The following is an 18,963-nucleotide window of genomic DNA, read 5'->3' as shown; positions in this document are numbered from 1 at the left end:
TTCGAGGGAGGGGGAGCTCCCCTATGAGATCTGGCACCGAGGAGTTGTAGCTCGAGGATCCCTGCTATTCCGGCCCGTTAAGGAGGTCGTGTCCTGAAGTAATGCCTGATTCGACGCCACGTCTTGAAGTTTAGGTGCAGGAAGGGGCAGTCAAAGATTTGGAGAAGTATCAGACGAGCTGAAGGAATAAGGAGTTGGGTCGGTCGAAAAGGTACTAATACAATAGGAGAAGGTTATCAGAAGGGTCCGTCCACTGGCTGTCAGCGAGACTGAAAGCGGTGATGCTCGCTCGCTCGGCCCTGCACCATACAACTCGGGGATGAATGGGCGTTGAAGGCGACACGAAACAGCATAATTGTCACGCTGGTGTCGTTAGTTATTCCGTAGCTTCGGGTGACCAGTGACCATGACGGCAGTGGGGCTTTCCAAGCTGCTTTACCGACTGTGATTGGACAGTCGGATGCAGGAAGCCAGCCCGTTTCAATGCAGGGGCCCGCATGCACCGCGCACGGTGCAAATGCTTTGGATCTTGATAATCCTTCAACACCGAAGTCCCGAGATGAAGACGACTGGCGATTTGGCGCTCCCGCGCTTACCAAGGTTCCTATCAACTGAGTGGGGTTGGGCGTGTCTGCAGGGTTATTTAAAGAGAGGAGATGGACGCTGCTACGGCTAAGAACAGAGCCTGACCTGGTGTGGCCCGACTGAAGCTACCCCAAGAGCGAGCAGCAGCAGCCTCATCCGGAGGCAGAGCATGGACCAAGGTCAGCAGCTCAGGGAGCAGACGCCAGTCTCGAAGCCCGACTGAAGTAGTGTCCGCAGCACGCCCAGCGGCGCAGTCACAAGCGACGTCGCCATGCCGGCTGTCCTGCAGTTACAGATCAGCCAGAACCTTGGCTGCGAGCACACATTGCGTGCTGCTCTCGCAACCTTGAACTTCCGCGCCTGCTGCCAATGAACTCACGGCGAGATTAAGGGCGCTGTCCTTACAGCGGGCTGAGAAGGTGCCCGTGAGATCTCAACACCGCTTGTGGCCACTGTTGGTTGCGGCATGGCAAATGACCAGTCCGCACGTTCACAGGCCGGAGACCGGATGCGAAGATGTGCGTCGGCGTCGAGTGCGCCAGGACAACCGGTTTCCTGTGTGTTGAGTCCCGACCGGCCCAAACCCGCCTTCCGCCTTCCAGCTTCCAGCAGGCTGTTGGAGAGTATCTACGGAATCATAGTCAGGAGGCGATCCACTGATCTTTGGTGTTGAACGACTCCCGCAACTCCTGTCCGGCGAGGTGTGGGTCAATCAGAGCGGCTCCAGGCTGCCGTTCGGCCCCACCATCCCACCAGACCGAGAATCGGGTGACAAATAATTGCCGACGCCAGAGTGGGTTCGGGCCAGGCCTCCCAATCAGGTGCAGGAGCGTGTATGGCTGCTCAGCGAATGCAGCCTCGTCCACTTGTCTCGGCGGGTGTTGGCGAGCCCTGCAGAATGACTGACTCAAGGCAGCCATCCTGCAATATGCGGCCGGCTACTGGCGGGGACCGAAGCAACGGAAAAGCCAGAGCGTGCACGTTATGAACTCGGTCCTCCCCGTTGTTCCCCGTTGTGTCACGGACAGTTATTCAGTTCCACCTGTGCAACCCCTTCCCGTTCACAACCGCGGCGTAGCTGCCTATCACCACCCGGCGTTTGGACAAGAGACCAAGCCGTTTCGTCCTTAGCCTCACTTTTCTTTCGCCCATCCTAGGTTGCCTGTACGCGCATAGGCGGGTGCATATCACATGAGTAGGCTGCAAGGGTGCCGGTGCCCGGATCACCAACTGCACCGCCGCTCTCCGCAAAAGCCTCGCGAACCCTTTCTCTGACGAGCTGTCTCACCCTCACTTTCTTTCTCCTTCGCCTTAATTTCAACACTGTACAGAAGTACACCCTTCCCAGCCCTTTTCTTCCTCGGCCTTCCGATTTTCCACTTCTTTCCCACCACGTCTTCCAGAATCCGAAGCCGGAAGCCACACCGCTTCACTTCACTTTTCTTTGCCGGGTTCGGTACCCCTGAACACACCGATTACCTGCGGGACCCAGACCAGGACCCTTCAAATCCCGCCCTGCCCAAAACCAAAACCGCCAAGTAAACACCCACTCGCTCGCTCGCTTGCTTGCCCGCGGCGACAAAGAAAAAGAAAAACGAAAAGAAACCCAAGAAAAAAAGATGGCCCGCACGTACTTCTGCTGGAGGGTCTGCCTGACCTTCCGCTGCGGCTGCGTCGAGTACACGGCGACGGCGCACCGCTGCGGGCCCGACCGCGACGGCTGCAACGCCTGGGTCACGCACAAGCGCACCGACAAGGACTGCGACGAGCACCGCCTCGGCTGGGGCCTGCAGCAGCAGCAGCAGCAGCAGCAGCAGCAGCAGCAGCAGCAGCAGCGCGCCGGTTCTTCCGGCTCTGTTGTGCCCGAGTCTGGGTCTGGGTCTGGGTCTACTGGTTCCGCGGCTGAGCCGGGCTTTGTTTCCGGCCGGTCGGGGATGATGGTGGCGGAGGGTGAGACGGGAAGGATAGCCACTGATGGCGGGCGGCGTCTGCAGAGCGGGGAGCGGGGATACGACCACTACGGGAGCGGGAAGGAGGCGGGAGGGCTAGGGGAGCGGGGCGCTGAAGAAATGGGCACGGCGTACGAGGGGTATTACATGCGCCGGCGGGTACAGTAAGAAGCGGGGTCTGGGTGGCGGCGTGGTGTGGTGATGGTGACGGTGGTGGTGATGATGATGATGATGATGACGGTTCCGGAGTAAGGTTGTCTTAATGGGCGGATTCGTGGGTGTGGATGGAGATGGACCACGGCATCAGATCGATCGGCCTGGTAGGTACGCTGCCAACCAGCTACCCTGGCCCTTCTCGGGCGCCCCGTGGAGGACAACTAAAGGTACTGACGGGTTCTGACCAAGTCACCGCTCAAATCAGGCGCCTGAAAGGAATCTTTTCAAGTTTGGCGAGTCGGTAAACCGGGGGAGGCAATGGCAGCCTGGACTGGATGGACGGGGCCGGGCAAAGGCGCGAAAAGAGATCGGCTTGCGGCAGAGAAGTTCGGTGCAGTGACTGCAAGATGATCGGTTCTAATCATGAGGATGATGTTTGGATGCTAGTGAGGGAAAGGAGGCATGGAGGAACCATCACGTCCGAGACACAATTTCACGGAGCAACCTGAAGCCACGACCGTTGTGACGAACATGATTTTTGCACACCGCTTGAGAAGACCCAGGGCATTCATTGCTTTACTAATTACAACACCGCTCAGACTGCACGCTATAAGTTATTGCAACGCACCTCATGGACTCTCCCGGGATGGATGACGGCCTGTCAATTCCTGTAGACTGCTCTGTGCCGAGGTTCGGCACTGTATCCATGTCGATGCTGGTAAGCAGTATGATTACTACCTCCACGAGTGGCCATCAACGAGCCTTCGGACCTCTGTCCCAAGTTGCGCTTCCATCAGCCGTCTCAGCCTGAGAACGAGCCACCGCTATGTCGCTTCAGTGAAGGCACCGTAACGAGTAGCTCAAGAACCCTCCCACTTTCTTCTCTTTCTTCCCAAACCGACCAGCGAGCATCTCACTCAGCCCCCCGATCATTAAGATTAAGTCCACCAGAGCAACCTCTAGGCGACAACGCCAACTCCCTAACGTGCTGACCATGCCAGCACCTCCCCCGAGCTCCAAGAGGGGTATCACGTGTGCCATCATACCCCGAACGCCGCCGCCGCCACCACCTGAACTCCAGAGCTGAGCTCCTCCCCAGCGCCAAAGGAGGAAAAGAACGCAAGAAGGAAGGCGTAGCTGGAAAGAGACAGCGAAGAAAAGAAGAAAAACCCCTCAATCCCTGAAAGTGACGGATTTTCTGGAGCCGGGACGCGTTGACGACCGCCGAATTGCCGGCCGGAGGAGCCGCGGAGAGGGCGCCTGCGACGGTTGGCTGTGGCTCCGGGGATCCTGGGTGCTGGCTTGAGGGCGGCCGGCCTGGGACGCGGAGCTCTCCGTGTTGGTCGGTTCGACCTGGCGGAGTCCGCAGCCTCGGGAGGGACCCGGACGGATGGGCAGTTGAGACGTCGCCGCTTGCCCGGGGCGATTCGCATCCGCTGGCCTTCCAACTAGCAGCTCGTGGGCGCCGAATAGACTAACCTGTGGTTGCAATGGCTGGGGAGACGGCGTCCGACCCAGGTAATCCGCCCCGTAGGTTACCTTGGCCGTGAGCAGCTCTGGCCCTTTCCCGTTGCCAACGAGAAGCTCCTGCGGCTGGGCTAAGGAGGTCTGGCGGTGCAAAGGGGCTGGTGGTTTGATCTGGCCTGGGCACTCTGCAGCCTCCCCTGGCGCACCACGAAGTATTTCCCGAGACTGAGACGGGATGTCACAGGGCCACGACTGTGACCGACCAGCCGTTGGACGGTGGTTTAAACTATTGACGTTCCCGCCATTAAGCAGGTCGTCGGGCTTGAAACCACCTCCCGAACGGCGCAGCTCGCGCTGTTGCCAAGACGAGCTGATGTCTGCTTGTTCTTGCTGCAATCGGTGCTTGAGCATCAGCTGTTCCTTCTTGTTGGCTTCGGCCATCGCCTTTTCGATCTCAGCAAGGATATGCTTGTGTTCCTCCATTATGGATCGAGGAGCAGCGGTCTGCTCTCTGTCCCCAACGACGCCATTTGGATGGCAGAGCCTACAACTAAGCTCGGCAGGAGACGCCCCAGGACCGCTGCGACAAGTCCACCAACCTCCGCATTGGCGTTGCTTGGGGTCCGGCCAGGCGGGATTCGGCTCGTGGAACTCTTTTGTGAATGGTCTGGCGGGCCGTTCCGCAGCGGCCCCTTCTTCGTCTCTTCCAATGACAAACGAATCCCCGAGGGCTTGGATGAGTTCTTTGTACCTGTCCAAAGGGGTGGCGCCGTGCAGTTCGACAGTTCCCTTGGCATCTAGAATGCTGAACCAGTCCGGCACCCTGGTGATCAGAATGTCGAGGTTTGAAGCGAGAGGGATGAAGGCCGGCTCGTCGGGCTGGCCCGGCCGACTGGAGGCACCCATTCTCTCGTTGACGACGAACCGAGCGTTCTGCATAATGGCGTCGCGGGTCGGATTGTCCTGTGAGCTCAGACTGCCGCGCAGCCCAAGCATTGTACCTGCGGTACCGAGTTCTGTGTTGTGTTCTTCAGCCACTTTCCTCTGTTCTGCTCGGGTCCGCGATTCTTCAATGACCTTGGCCGCGCGAAAGTCATACAGGAGCGCGTGTGCGATTTTACCACGCCCATGGAGGACCTGCTTCATAAGATCATGCTGGACAACCTCCCGTTCCTTGACCAGTGGCGCCTCCGCCAAAGCAACCTCCGCAAGGACCCTCTTTCGCTGCGCGGGGGTCAGCTTCGGAACCCTAGCATATGCGTCTGAGATACTCGATTCACGTGTGTCATTCAAATCGGAAAGCTGCTTCTTGATGGACAGGAACTCCCCCAGGACAACGTCGAGGGTGTCGTTGAGGTCTTGCATGGCGTTCGCGAACAGCACGGATCGCTCAGCATATCGCTCGACGTAGGTGTCGATAAAATCGGCATCAAAGCCTTCGACAACCGGCAGGCTCTCTTCCAGCTCCCTTGCGAACTCACGGTTATGTTCGCCCATGTCGGGCGGCGGGAAGGACCAGAACTCGTGTCGGGAGACTCTGGTCTTAGTGGGCGCCGACGGATCCCCTTGGACCTGTTTCGCGAAGAGCGAACCCTTGCAGCCGAGGGATTCCTCGACCAAGCCGCCCAAGACATGAGGTGTTCCGTCCATGTTGATAGTCACAGGCCTTTCGAGCGGCACAGCTGTGCTGGACTGCTGTACCGCGGGAGGCTGACGGGTATGCGGAGGCCGCCTGCCGCCTTGATTGATGTGAGCATTTGGCAGTCTGGGGCTTCCCATTGGAGCCTTTGGGAACCGAAACTGGCATCGACCACGCCGAGCGAGCGCTCCCGTGGAGATAACAAAGGACCGCGCGGTCTTCGTACGGTTTGATGACGAGACTGCCACATGAGGGATGTCGCGAGCTGCTCCACGGTCGGTGGGATTCCGGTTGGCGACGAGATTGGCAGCGGCATTTGCAGTGTCAAATGCATCGTCTCTCGGACTATCATCCCCGGCCTTCTCTTTTCCCTTGTGCCCTGGGTCTGTCTCTGGCGAGGTGAGCGAAGTCGAGTGGGTCATGGCTGGAAGATTGGCTGTCGAGCATGTCGATGCGGTGACGGCTGTCTCTGCGGAGGCTCCTTGCGAAGCTGGATGTGGGCGACGAGCACCAATGTCAAGATTCAGGGTTGACTCTGGTTTGTTGATCGCATCGGGTGTAATTGGCGCGATGGGCGAGGCCGAGTCTGCGATGACTTGCTGATTGGCCGTGTTTACGCCATTGGCCGCCGAGAGGGAGGACGTGTCGTCGCCGCCCATCTTTGGCGAGGCTTCTTGCAGATACAACTCGCCTTGACTGGCACGGCGGCCGGAGTTCAGAGCATCTTGTTTTCCATGTGGATCGCCTTCTAACTGACCGTCCGCTGGCTGGGAGGGGACGGCGACCGAGGAGTCGACACTTGTAGAGGAGGATGTCGTCGTGGTCGTCGCCCAGGAAAGCTCGTCCGGGCAGCCTGGGGTAGGAGGCGGTATGTGCCCGGAAATCAGCTCCATGGCGGAGGTATTTCGGGTCTCCGTGCCGGGGACGTCGAGCTGCCAGAAAACGACCTGAGGGGAAAAGGGGGTCGAGACTGGAGCGGCAGGCGAATCCAAGCGACCCTCTCCCGTCCTTGAGTGCAGCAGTCGGTTGACAGCGACTGACTGGCTGCGTGGAAAAGTGTCAGAGACACATTGGAAATCGGTCGGATGAGATATGCAGTAGCAGAGGAAAGCGTTGCTGGCAGATCCAAGCACGACCTGGGGCTTTGTGTGCACAGGCGAATCCGCTGGAACAAGCAAAACACTCGGGGTGTCCCGCAAAGCACCAGTGTATGCACTGTGCCAGCACGCGTGGGCACAATTTTGTATCGCACGCAGGAAATTCCAGTTTGTTCACTCTCAAAGAGAAAATGGCGGATTGTAGAAGCCCAAGGTTCGCGTTGCGGTGGGTGACGTGGGGGGTGCGTGCCTGCTGCAGTCGCTGGGATGGTGAGGAAGGAATGATGCTGAGCTAGTTGCCCGACTGCCAGTGCCGGGCACCTCAGAAAGGGCACGACCGGCGTAGGCAGCCGGCACCAGAATTTCCAACCACCTCCTGGAAGGCACGGCCGCAACTGCCCGGCTCTTCTCCTTTGACCGATCTGCAAAACTTGGCCCAAAGACCGCTGACCTTGCAAGCTCTTGGAAATGAGCGAATGATCACACTCACGCTCATGCTGACAACGGTCCCACAGAGACAGCCTCGTTGAGCTTCCTTGCGCGGAACAGTTCGTCGGCCATGGCCGATTTCTGCTGCTTTCTCTTGAGGGCCTCAATGCTGGCGAACCGGCCGCGCGCGCCGTGCTTGATTTTGACGATCATGTCGGTCGCCCTGCCCTTGGTGATGTCTTCCGGGCGAAGGGGGTCATCGGCCGGCCTGAACTTGTTCAGGAACTTGAGCTGCTCCTCGGTCGCCGGCGCCTTCCTCCACGGCAGCCTCGCGCCTATGATGAAGAAGGGGTAGTTCTCGCTGGCGTACTTGTCACACCCATGCACGGCGTCAGCGAAAGTCGCCGCGCTTAGGATCTGGCGCGGTGCGGCATAAGGCGACTTGGCCACCCCCGGCGGCAGGGCCCTCACCTCCCAGGCCCTGAACTGGGGGTCTTCCGGGCCGGCATCGGGAACCTTTTCCAGCTTCAGGTATGTTCCGCCCAGGCCGTTGAGGATGAATCTGTCGGCCGCAACCTGGACCCAGGCATGTTGACTGATTGAGCGGATGTGCCTCTCGCCCGAGGTGTCGGCAATTAGGTCGAAAACCGAGTCGTACTCGGTAAATGTGACGCTGTAGGAGTGCCCGGTCGACTCGCCAGCGGCCATGTGCTGCCTCGCAAGCGCTTCCCTGGCTCGCTCGGCCTCCTTGCGGTTCCGTAGTTCGTGCATCCCCTCGGCCGAGGTCTCGTTCACCAACTCGTTGGGATCCAGGCCGAACAAGGTTGGGGTGGTGACAATGCCGGTCTCGAGCCCGGCCACCATGTCGATAATGTGGCAGTTCTGCTTGCCACTATGGAGTCTCATCCCGCGGCCGATCATTTGGATAAGCAGGTTTCGGGACCGCGTCGGCCTGGCCAAGATAATACAGTCAATGTTGGGAATGTCGGTGCCCTCGGTGAAGACACCGCAGTTGATGAGCACGGGGAACTCGCCGTTCTTGAAGGCGTCAAGTCGCTCAGCTCTGTCGCGGGTGGGCGTGTCTCCCGTCACGAAGCGGGCGTCGACGCCATAGTGGCGGAATCTTTGGGTCAGGGCGGCGACGTGGTTCAGGTCGACGCAAAACACCAGCGTTGACTTCCGCCCAGCCGCCTTGGCAAACCAGGCGCGGACGACGACGTCGTTCAGCTCGACGGTGTTGACTGCTCGGGAGAGGGAGTCGGTGTCAAACTCGCCGCTCCCTCCTTTCCCTCTCCTCTTGACCTTGGACAGGTCGGCCTTGCTCTCGACGGTGGTGAAGACAACATCGCTGAGCCACTTCTCGCCGATCATGTCCACATAGTCCTTGTGATAGACGATCTCGTCGATGGCAGCGCCCAAGCGGAGCCCATCGAAGCGAGAGAACGTGGCGGACACGCCGACCAGGTGCGGCGAGTCGGGCTGTTTGGTCTTGAGACCGAGATGCTCCAGGACCTTCAGGTAGCCCGGAGCCACGATGTGGTGGGCTTCGTCAACTAGGACAAGCTTGAACCGCTTGGGATCAAACTTCAAGAGGCGGTCCTTGGACAGGATGCTCTGCAGGCTGGCCACGGTGATGTCGGCGGTGCCCGAGGCGGACAGCTTGCCCAGTTCGAGCTCGATGGACTTGTCGGGGTACGTCTTGGAGCAATGCCGGGCAGCTTGCTCGACGAGCTCCCGCCTGTGGGCCAGGATAAGAGTCTGGGTGGCCGTCTCAGAGCGAGGCTTGACTCGGCCAATGAGCTGGGTGAAGATGACCTGGGCCTGGTCAGCAACGAAATACGCGTTCAGGAGGGGGGATGGGAACTGCACAGTCTTGCCGCTACCGGTGGCCAGCGATATGCCAAGCCGCTTGTGGCCTTGCTCAAGGGACTGAAGCACGGATTGGATGCATTCTTCCTGGTAATCACGCAGCTTGAGGCCCTGGGAAGACTGGGACACATCTTGGGCTTCCTGAGCTAGGAGGGTCGTCGCCCCGGAAATCCTTCGCTGCAGGCATAGCGACGATACTATTCTGGTCCTCCTCAGTGATACTCCGGGTCTGAGACCCGCCGCAAGCAGTCTCTTCATGATAACCTAGGTATCATGGCGAATGGCTAGCTTTTCCGCCTCTCGTGCGCGGTTGAGTCGAAGAGTTGTCGTTTCGAAGCTGGTCGCCGCTAGACCCACCAGACCCTTGAAGAGGCGGCAAAAATCCCGATTGGTTGGTTTCAACTAGAACTTCAACGACTGCCTCAATCAGCTTGCCTTGGCTGCGTGCGATTTGCAGTCTTACACAGTGCGACCTGATCAAGGAGATTTCCCCAATCGATGACAACCAACTCGGCATTGGTTGGTAACGGTTGTCGCCTCAAGTAGCGACAAAGCGTTGCGTCCGTAACACCAGCATTTTGCCCTACTCGCCAGTTCCATGAGAGCTGCGCATTCAAGTTGGCTTGGCTGTTTGCGTGTGCAGCTCCAAGTTGCCATTCCATGCACTCCGAGCTCTCAGTGAGCTTCCCAGAGGGCCACAAACAGAATGTAGCAAGCATTTGCCGCAACGGTATATAATGCAAACATGGATTCGGACTACGACTCAAGCGACCATAGCGCTCAGGACCGCAGCCGCCTGCGAGATTCGGTGTCTATGGTTATCAGGCAGCTGCGGCCGAACCGGACAGCGACAAGAACGAAATCGCAGGAAATACCGGAAAGCGATGAAGAAGACGAGCCGGGGCAACGTGCGAGTGTCAGCAGCGGTGACAGGGATGACGAAGAGGGCAGCCATGGCAGCGAGGACGCCATCGTGAAGGAGGAAAGCGACATTGATGACCCTCGGGAACCAGCTCCCCAATGGCGACACTCCAACTCCTCCCCTGCCGATAGCCGCTACAGCCCGTCGGAGCCGTCGTCCGAAGGCGGCCCGACTTCACCCAGCCGCCGTCACTCCATCAAAGCTGAGCCTCCAACCCACAGCGAGCTCAACCAACCGCCACGGCGCTCGAAAAGAGAAAGCCCCTTCGCCGCCTCCAGCACCGTTCCCCCAACCCCAACGCACCGGTCGTCTCCCCTGAAGCGCTCCCGCTCCCGCTCCCGCTCCCGCTCCCGCTCCTCATACCCCTTCACCTCCCTACCACGAACCGCAGGCCCGTCATCCCCACCTTGCCCCAAACGCGCCAGGACAGCCACGCTCAACCACGCCTACGTCGCCCTCCTCAACGAGGACATCCTCGACGCAGCGGCCCGCTTCACGCCGCACCACGACGGCGCGGAGCCGCTCGCGCCGTCGCAGATCGGCCTCGCCGTCTGGAGCGCCGCCGAGAAGGCGCTCTTCTTCGAGGCGCTCGCCCGCCTCGGCCGCGACGACGTCGCCGGCATCGCGGCGCGCGTGCGCACCAAGGGCCCCGCCGAGGTCGCTGCGTATCTGCGTCTCTTGGGCGACGAGAACGCGCGCGCGCGGTCGCGGCCGCGGTCGCGGCAGGGAGGGCAGGGGAGTGCGGCGGCGGCTGCTGGAGGCGCGGCGTTGGTGGCGCCGTGGGAGGTGCCGGCTGCCGTGGAGATCAGTCAGGCGTGCTGTGCGGCGTTGGAGGAGGCGGCGGATGGGGTGGCGGCGCGGCAGGAGGCGCACGAGGAGGCGGAGGAGAGGAAGCGGTGGGGTCGGGACGGGGAGCATTGGTTGATTGGGCCGTGGAATTTCAGGGAGGCGGAGGCGGCGAGGCCGGAGAGGATGCCGTGGCTCCGGTTCTTTAGGGTGCGGAACTGGCTGCGGCTGAGCGAGCGGGTGTTTATGAACTCGGCGCTGGACGAGTATAGCTGGGCCAGCGTGGCCGGGGAGCAGCCGGCCGTGAGGGCGACGGCGCTGGAGGATTTCCACGCGCTGGCGGTCGCGGTGACGAGGAGGCTTGTTGCGGCGACGATGTTTGTGGCGGAGTCGAGGGTGAAGGCTAGGAGGGAGCTCTACCCCCTGGAGAGGAGTAGGGTGTGGAAGGGCGACGTCGAGGCGGCGGCCCTGTCGTTGGGGCTGCCAACAAACAGTCGCACGTTCTGGGCGAGGTGTGCCCGCCGGCTGAGGCTGGACGTGTACGATGATGAGAATGGAGATGGTGGGGGTTGGGACGGGGAAGACGAGCAGGACCCCATGTCGTTTGACGACGTGGAGAAGGCGCTGGGTTTGGAGCTGGAGAGCGCCGAGGGAGATGCCGGCCCTGATGAGACGACCAAGTCATCAGAAACCGATGAGGAGATGGACGACGACTTTTCCTCCGTCTCAGGATCAGACAAGGGTTCGGTCGAGCTCGGCGAAGGGACCCCGTATGCGTCTGAGTACGAAGAACCCCTACCAGATGCAGACGAGGCGGAAGAGGCGGCCGTCAGCCGCGAGATGAACGAGCTGCTTGTCCACTCGGCGCTCGAGTACCCGAAATCGTCAATAGCACGCGGCGTGTTGAAGAAACGAATCCGTGCCGAGCGCGCACACGAGGCGTACGCCGATCGGCTGGATGCCCGGGCGTCGTACTACGAAGAAAAGCGGCTGTGGGCGATGCTCGAGCGGCAGCCGCCGGTACCGCTGATGAAGGTGGATGTTCCGGACGAGCCGCCGAAGTGCACAAAGAGGACGGTTGATGATCTGATCAAGGGATTCGCTAGGACTCCCGGGGATTGGAGGAGCAAGCTGGAGGCTGTGCCGAGTGTGTGGGAGATGGACTACGCGTTGCTGGAAGAAAAGAAAAAGCAGGAAGCGAAAGCTGCTTCTTTAGCGGACAACAGTGACAGAAATTGATACCCTTGAGCTAGTTACCGCTCGTTTCCCTCTCTCCTAACCGTCAACCGCGATCCAGGCTCAAACCTCTCAAGCTCCGTTCCCGAACAGTTCATCCCACCTCGTCCTTCGATCCCACACCTTCCTCCCGTCGCTCTTGCGCTTGAAGTACAGAATCCGATGCTGCGGGATGAACTCCTCGTCCGTCTGCTCGCTCTTCCAGGCCTCCAGCGCCTTCTCCTGCGCGCCCGTGAAGCGGTCTTCGTACCCGACTACATAGTCGCTGCTGTCGAGCTGCGGATCCCACCGGATCCGGTTCATGACATCGGCCGCCGTGCGGAACTTTTTGGTCTTGTCCGCGCGGAGATCAACGACGGCGATCCGTCTCCTCGCGGTGGCTCGCTTCCCCTTCCTGTTCTTCTTCCCGGCGCCTTCCTCCTGCTCGGTGTCCGGCCCAGACGGGGCGTCCGCCTCGCCCCGGGCCTCCTCGTCCTCCTCTTCCTCCTCGTCGTCCTCCTCCTCCTCGCCGGGAGTGTACTCCCCTCCCAACTCGCGCTGGTCCAGCTCGAGCTCGCCCAGATCCGTCTTATTCACCACCGCCGCGCCAAACCAGCAGTTCCGCGGGTCAAAGTACTTCTCGTCCGCACGCATCTGCGCCTCAAACCGCGCCAGCACCGTCTGCAGCGCCCCGAGCGCGCTTTTCAGCTGCTCCTTGCCCATATCCGCATCTGCCTTGTCCAACCCAATGAGATAGCACCCCCTGAAATCCCTCTCCTCCTCCTCCTCCTCCTTTTCTCCTCCCGTTTTCGTTTGCCCCGCATCGCCACCGCGCCGCTCCCCAGGACCAGGACCGGCACCACCTGGCCCCCCTTGACCCCCGCCCGATCCCGCGCGGCGCGAGCGGGCCTCGTCGACCTCGACGAACCGGCCCGGCCACATGCGCGCGTGCAGGCCCGGCGCGCGCCGGTGCAGGTCGACCAGCAGCGCGGCGCACCGCGACTCGAGCCAGCCGAGCAGCTGGGCGCCGCGGGCGCGCGGCAGGCCCCAGTACTGCACGTCCAGCCGGACGTAGGAGCGGTGCGCGGCCAGGAAGTCCGACGCGGCGCTGGGCGCCGCGAGGGATGACCACGACCGGGCAGGATGAGGATCGGAAGAAGAAGAAGATGATGATGATGATGAAGAAGAGAGGAAGGCGGCGCCGGCGCGGCGAAACTCGGCGGCGAGCGTCTTGACGGACGGCACGGACGCCGCGGCCGCCGTGTTGAGGCTCGGCGGGAAGTAGCCCAGGACGGCGAGCGGCTCGCGCGGAGTGCGGGTGTATGGCAGCCGGTGGCGGTGGAAGAGCGGGTCGAAGGCCGGCCGGGCGGACCAGTCGAAGGCGGCGTAGTGGGTGAAGAAGGTGGCGAGCAGGTCTTCGACGGAGCAGGGGCCCGACTCGCGCGCGAGGAGCTTCTGCACGCGCGCGAGCAGGATGGAGATTTGGATGCCGCTCAGGAATCCGAAGCGGGCCGAGTAGATGCCGCGCGACTTGGCCCAGGTCTTGATGAAGCGGTGCGCGAGGCGGAAGGCGGCCAGGTCGGGCACCGAGCGGCGGATGTAGTCCACGTCGCGGACCGCTTTGAGCTTGGATAGGGTCTGTGCCGAGAGCGACCAGACCGGGTCGGAGGCTGGCGTCTGCAGGACGTGCGGCCACCGCTCGGCGACGGAGGTCGCTGGGCAGTACTGCAGGTCCATCTTGATGCCGTCGACCTCGATCTCAAGCATGGTACCGGTGTTTGCGCGGACCCGTCGCAGGATCCTGATGCCCTGACCGGCAGCTTTGCGGAGACGCTGCGAGGCGAGGGCGAAGAAGTTGTGGGTGCTGAAGGGGCCGATGCACAGGACGTCAATGTCCGAGGAGGATGTCCAGACGTCGAGCGCGTAAGATCCAACGGGGACCACGACGACGGGGGACAGCGAGGACTTGGTCCCTGCTGACTTGGCTGCCGGCGTGTCGAGCAGGACGCTCTTCAGAAGGTCAAGCGCCGCCTCGCGCTGGGCAGTCTCCTCCGCGCTGGGGATGGCGCCGAGTTCCACTAGAGCCTCCTTCACGCTGCCTGGCCGAGCCAGGTGTTCCGGGGCCTTGTGCAAATGGACGGGAACTACGAGGCTGGCGATTTCCTCTGATGGTTCGTCGGCCTTGGCCCCAGGCGCCACAACATTCAGGGTGCACCTGATTCCCCAGTGGTCACTGGCAGGCGTCTCCATTTCGGCGCCCCCGACTTTCTCAGTCGGGAAGCCGAACATGTTGAACGAGACAGGCTCGAGGAGGTCTTCTCCGCGGACCAAAATCCGGTCGTACCGCTGCGGTCGCATGTTGCCGCCGGTGCCGGCCGTGGCGGCCGCAGTCGCGTTCGCCGTGGGGTCCCAGGTGGCGCCCTGTTCTCCTTGGAACTCGTCGCCGGCAGCGTCGGACTCGCCCCTGTTCCTCAGCGACGCCTTCCAGGCATCGTCTAACTTCGCCTCAACGAACAGCTGGTCAATTGCGCGCAGGTGGCTAGCTGTCACATCCGAGATGGCCTTCTTCTTAAGTGCCGCATCAATCGAGGCCGACGAAGTCGTCACGTTGAAGTCTCCGGCCAGAATGCAGCAGTGTCCGGGGTACGTCTCGGCCAGATACCCGATAATCCGTTTGATATCGGTCTTCTTGGCGGCGACAGCACCGTCAGTAAGGCCGTGGCTGAGGTGAACAGCTGCAAGGACGACAGGAAGGAACTTGCTGTCCACTGGCCGGCCGAGCTCCTTGAACCGGGCCACGACAGCGCCCTTGTGCTTCCTGTGAAATGAAACAAACTCCCAGTCGAAGGCCATCTTGCTCAGCACGACAATGTTGAGGTAGCTCGGCAGCGGCTCGATGTCGTCCTGATCCGGCGGGCCGTGTGAGCAATAAGGGTAGGCATCGCGGATGCCTTCATCAGCGAGGAGGTACGAGAGGAATCCGTCGGTGACTTCTTGCAGCACCAATACGTCCGCAGCTGCATCGTCGGCGAGGATATTCTTCACCAGCAGGGGATACCGCGTCTCCGAAGGCGGCCACTCGAACTCGGCGAGGACATTATAGCTTGCCACGGCCAGCGTAGTCCGCTCATCGGTGTCGTCCGCATCCTCCACCTCCTCCGGATCAAACGGCACCCACCGCAGCGTCTCGTCGTCGAAGCAATACGGCAGGCCGCTGTGGAGCGCGTCCTTCGCAGCCCCGTCTTCCACCTCGTCGTCCTCCTCATCTGCCTCAACCTCAGGCCCGGCCGCTCCCTCCTCGTAGAACGCGCCCGGCCGGCTCAACCTCTCCACCCTGCCGTCGTCAAGCGAAATCGTCCCCCACAGACGCATCACGCTCTGGCCGTCCCCCAGCCGCTCCCTCACCAGCACGGCCAGCTCAGCGGCCGTCCACCTCACGGCCGGCAGCAAGCCGACCTTCTCCACCAAAAACCTGTGCGCGGCCGAGCTCACGTCCTCGCTCTGCGCCACAGTCAGATGCATCGTATACCCCCTGGCCTCTTGATCCCCCACCTCCTCCGCCCCCCCGAGAGCGCGCACCACCGCCCACCTGAACCGCGCCAGCCTTTCCCTCCGCCAAGCATCCTTGTCGCACAAGTAGATGGTATTATACCTGCGATGCCGAAACACGCCCACCTCGTTCAAGCACAGCTCCACCGGCTCCGGCCCCACGCCCTCCCCGTCTTGGCCAGCACCGCCACCGCCAGCACCGGCACCGGCATCGGCGGCAGCAGCAGCAGAGGGAGACAGCAAGGCAGCGGTCCTGCCCACCGCCTCCGGCAGCGCGTCGGGCCGCACGAAGGGGTACACCAGGTTCACGTGGGGCGGCCATCTGCGGTAGGCCTTGTCGTAGAGCGCGCGGAGGCGGTCGAGGCTGGGGCGGAACGGGGCGGGCGGGAGCAGCGCCAGGGCGGTGTCGTGGGAGGTGAGGGAGAGCCGGGTGGGAAAGGGTTGTGGTTGTGATTGTGGTTGTGATTCTGGCTCCGCCATGGTTCTGTTTTGTTTTTGGCCTGCTCGTTGGTTTGCTGATTTGTTGGTTCAAAGATTATTCGGATATAAGATAGGGGTAGATGAGTGTTGGGTTTGTAGTGATGAGAGGGCGGCCGTCGGCGGTCTAAGTATTTCGTGTAAATGACGAGCTCGGCTCTTGTAGGGAGGGATGCAACGGCAAAACAGTAAAATTGTCCCGTCAGATGAAGATGAAAGCGAAGGAAGGAATTCTTCTCCAGATCGAAATATATAGTTCTTCAACGACTGATGGACCGCTTATACCAAACGCATCCGGATAGCGTTCGAGCGCCTCATCATGCCCCTGCGGGATGCTGCAAACCGTCCAGGGTGGATTGGCCCCCCCCCAAGTGGCCGCGAGCTGAGGCGAGGGCTGAGCACAGCGCCTCGGCGGGGTGTCACCCTCCCGTCTTCAGGGCTTGTCCGGGTGACTCATCTCAGGCGCAGGCACAGGGTGAGGGAACTTCGAGCTCATTTCATTTCACCATTTGGTAAAAGATTGGCGACTTTCGGCATATTTTTTTTGCTGGGATGCGGACATATAGCGTAGGCCACTTGTGTACCTTACCCGAATAATCAAGGTACCTTATGAGAGATGACAAGCAAGACTGGAGGGGTGAGAGAGGAGTCTGCAGTGAAGCTTCCTTGAATGAGCGCGTAACGTTACGGTGTATCCGTAATTCGGGCCATGCTATCAATACCATAACAGGTAACTAGGTACCTTAGGTACTGTACAGTACATACAGTGCACCTTTCCCATCTCCGTCGTAACCGCCCCCTGGACTCTGGACTGAGGTGGGTGCTCGCCATCCATAGGGCGTAATCCGTAGGTACCTTACCTACTATAGACATTACCTCCATGCCAACAACAGACACCATTGTGCCTCCCTGTACGCCGTAACTCCATCGCTATGAACCTCCAAACAAAATGGCCATCCTGTGTATCAGGGTAATCCCAAAAAGCTCTACACAGATCCATCAGGGCCCCAGTCCACATTCACCGGCATGTTCGCCGGCATCGCCTCCATCAGCACCTCCAGCTTGTCCTCGTTCGTGACCCAGCCATGCCGTTTCGTCGCGATTGCTTGTAGCAATATCAGCACCAAACGCCATTGAACGCGGGGGAGAAGGTGGGGAGAAGGGGGAGCAACACCGTGATGAGGTTCAAAAAAAAAAAAAAAAAAAAAAAAAAAAAAAAAAAAAAAAAAAAAAAAAAAAAAAAAAAAAAAAAAAAAAAAAAAAAGAAACCCACCGTAGCGAATAGGATCCCTCCACTCCCTCCACCAGGTCTCCTCGCTCTGCACAGCACACCTCCTCTCGCCGCCGGCCTCGGCGCCCCTGGGCATGGTGGCAAACGGCCACACGGCCTTGACGACCTCGTACCTCCTCTTGCCGGCAAAAAAACCGGTGACGCTCGTGATGAACTTGTTCACCCGGTCGGGGCTCTGCACGACGACCCTGGCGTGCGTGACGGGGAACGCGACGGTGACGGTGCCGGGGTAGCGCAGGCCGGCGACGAGGGCGCGGATCTGGCCCTCGAGCCAGTGCTGGTCGAGGTTGACGACGACGCGCTCGAGCGCGAACGCGCGCACCGCCGCCGTGTCCGCCACGAACCGCGCCGCCCACCCCTCCAGCCCCTCCACGTCGTCCGGCTGCGCCGCCGGCTTGGTCCCGCCCCGCAGCGCCACCTCGCCGGGCCCCACGCACCGCAGGTAGTCCATCCGCTGCCGCGGGTCCTCGGGCACCAGCAGCGGCAGCAGGTTCAGCTTGATGGCGAAGTCGACGCGGCCCGACGTCGCGCTGCCGCCGCGCCGGCCCGTGATGTGGATCTGCGGCTTCGGCGGCACCGTCGCCTGCTGCCGGATGAGGGCGACCAGCGCGGCCGCGTCGGCGGAGAAGTGCGGCGCCGACGTCCGCAGGGTCGTCTTGTCCGAGGAGAGCTCGAAGAGCGGCGGCTTGTAGAGCCGGTAGTCGAGCGCGGGCAGGCCCGGATAGCGCGGGGGTGGTCTGGAACCGCTGCTCAGGGCGTCCTCGGGCGCTTGGGGGGGTTCGTGGGCCGGACTGGTCGGCCCCGAGTACGGCGGCGGGGTGGGCGAGCGGGGCGCGGCCTGGATCGGGTTTGCGGCCGGAGCCGGGACCGGGACCCGCGGGATGGTGTAGGTGTGCAATGGGATGGGGGTGCTGTCCACCGGGAAGGATGAGTCGAGCTCTTCCTCGGTCATGGGCACCGTGTTGCTGCCGGATGCCGAGCTGCGGCTCGGCGGTGGCAGCGGAGACTGTTCATGAAGTTGCAGGTACCGCTGGAGCCGCGACTTTTCCTCCTCCGCGGCGTGATGTGTGGGGTCCATGGTTGTAGCGGCCGCCGCTGGCGGCTACCGACAAATCTCACAGCTGACCGCTTGCCCGGGTGTGCGTGAGCTGCGGCTCCCGGTCGGTCTCCGTCCGGGTTTGGGCACCTGATCGAGCTCCGCTGGAACTTGGCAATCCTGCGTCCTTCAATCCGAGGTGAAATTCCCCTCGGCGGCAGTCCTGGGATGAAGCGCTGTCTCCTTGTGGATTGTTGCTGGAGCCAGCTGTCCAGACTCGAAGGGTGTCATGTCAACATGTGCCTTTCATGTTTGACCATGCTTGGCCGTGGCGCAGCAGCTCTCGTCGCCGCCAAGGCGGCCTCCTACCCAAGCACGGTAACCAACTATCACAGGGCTCCAAGCATGATAAGCCCTGAAGCGAGACTACCTTTAGTTAGCTTACTGCGGTGTCGCACCAATCAAACATTACAGACGAAGCTTCAGAGTGGCTCAG

General features: G+C 61.2%; 6 protein-coding genes across 6 annotated transcripts; 2 read left to right on the top strand and 4 right to left on the bottom strand.

Annotated features, from left to right (window-relative positions):
• The first annotated feature begins 1,889 nt into the window (after nucleotides 1–1,889).
• On the top strand, nucleotides 1,890–2,976 carry THITE_2115610 (uncharacterized protein). The gene is made up of 2 exons (XM_003653267.1): nucleotides 1,890–2,858; nucleotides 2,956–2,976. Exon 1 carries the CDS (start codon nucleotides 2,205–2,207, stop codon nucleotides 2,700–2,702), a length of 498 nt encoding a protein of 165 aa, XP_003653315.1. The 5' UTR covers nucleotides 1,890–2,204; the 3' UTR covers nucleotides 2,703–2,858; nucleotides 2,956–2,976.
• An 818-nt stretch (nucleotides 2,977–3,794) lies between these two features.
• THITE_2115609 (uncharacterized protein) lies at nucleotides 3,795–6,785 on the bottom strand. The gene has a single exon (XM_003653266.1). The coding sequence runs from the start codon at nucleotides 6,687–6,689 to the stop codon at nucleotides 3,864–3,866; it is 2,826 nt and encodes a 941-aa protein (XP_003653314.1). The 5' UTR covers nucleotides 6,690–6,785; the 3' UTR covers nucleotides 3,795–3,863.
• A 471-nt stretch (nucleotides 6,786–7,256) lies between these two features.
• On the bottom strand, nucleotides 7,257–9,527 carry THITE_2115607 (uncharacterized protein). The gene is made up of 2 exons (XM_003653265.1): nucleotides 9,192–9,527; nucleotides 7,257–9,137 (listed from the first exon to the last, which is right to left on the bottom strand). Exons 1-2 carry the CDS (start codon nucleotides 9,447–9,449, stop codon nucleotides 7,386–7,388), a joined length of 2,010 nt encoding a protein of 669 aa, XP_003653313.1. The 5' UTR covers nucleotides 9,450–9,527; the 3' UTR covers nucleotides 7,257–7,385.
• Nucleotides 9,528–10,482: 955 nt separating this feature from the next.
• Nucleotides 10,483–11,967, top strand: THITE_2016442 (uncharacterized protein; the record flags this gene model as incomplete). The annotated part of the gene is made up of 2 exons (XM_003653264.1): nucleotides 10,483–11,622; nucleotides 11,683–11,967. Coding segments are annotated over 2 exons (1,425 nt in total), but the record flags the coding sequence as incomplete, so codon positions are not given.
• Nucleotides 11,968–12,207: 240 nt separating this feature from the next.
• On the bottom strand, nucleotides 12,208–16,143 carry THITE_2047808 (uncharacterized protein; the record flags this gene model as incomplete). The annotated part of the gene is made up of 4 exons (XM_003653263.1): nucleotides 12,208–12,906; nucleotides 13,033–15,342; nucleotides 15,391–15,828; nucleotides 15,925–16,143. The coding sequence occupies 4 exons, from the start codon at nucleotides 16,141–16,143 to the stop codon at nucleotides 12,208–12,210; spliced, it is 3,666 nt and encodes a 1,221-aa protein (XP_003653311.1).
• Nucleotides 16,144–16,749: 606 nt separating this feature from the next.
• Nucleotides 16,750–18,812, bottom strand: THITE_2115606 (uncharacterized protein). Its single transcript, XM_003653262.1, has 2 exons — nucleotides 17,414–18,812; nucleotides 16,750–17,245 (listed from the first exon to the last, which is right to left on the bottom strand). The coding sequence occupies exons 1-2, from the start codon at nucleotides 18,507–18,509 to the stop codon at nucleotides 17,127–17,129; spliced, it is 1,215 nt and encodes a 404-aa protein (XP_003653310.1). The 5' UTR covers nucleotides 18,510–18,812; the 3' UTR covers nucleotides 16,750–17,126.
• Nucleotides 18,813–18,963: the final 151 nt, after the last annotated feature.

This window comes from Thermothielavioides terrestris, chromosome 2 (genome assembly GCF_000226115.1).
Source record: "Thermothielavioides terrestris NRRL 8126 chromosome 2, complete sequence".
Lineage (NCBI taxonomy): Eukaryota > Fungi > Ascomycota > Sordariomycetes > Sordariales > Chaetomiaceae > Thermothielavioides > Thermothielavioides terrestris.
Note: the sequence above shows the minus strand (reverse complement) of the source record. Positions and strands in the feature narration are given on the sequence as shown.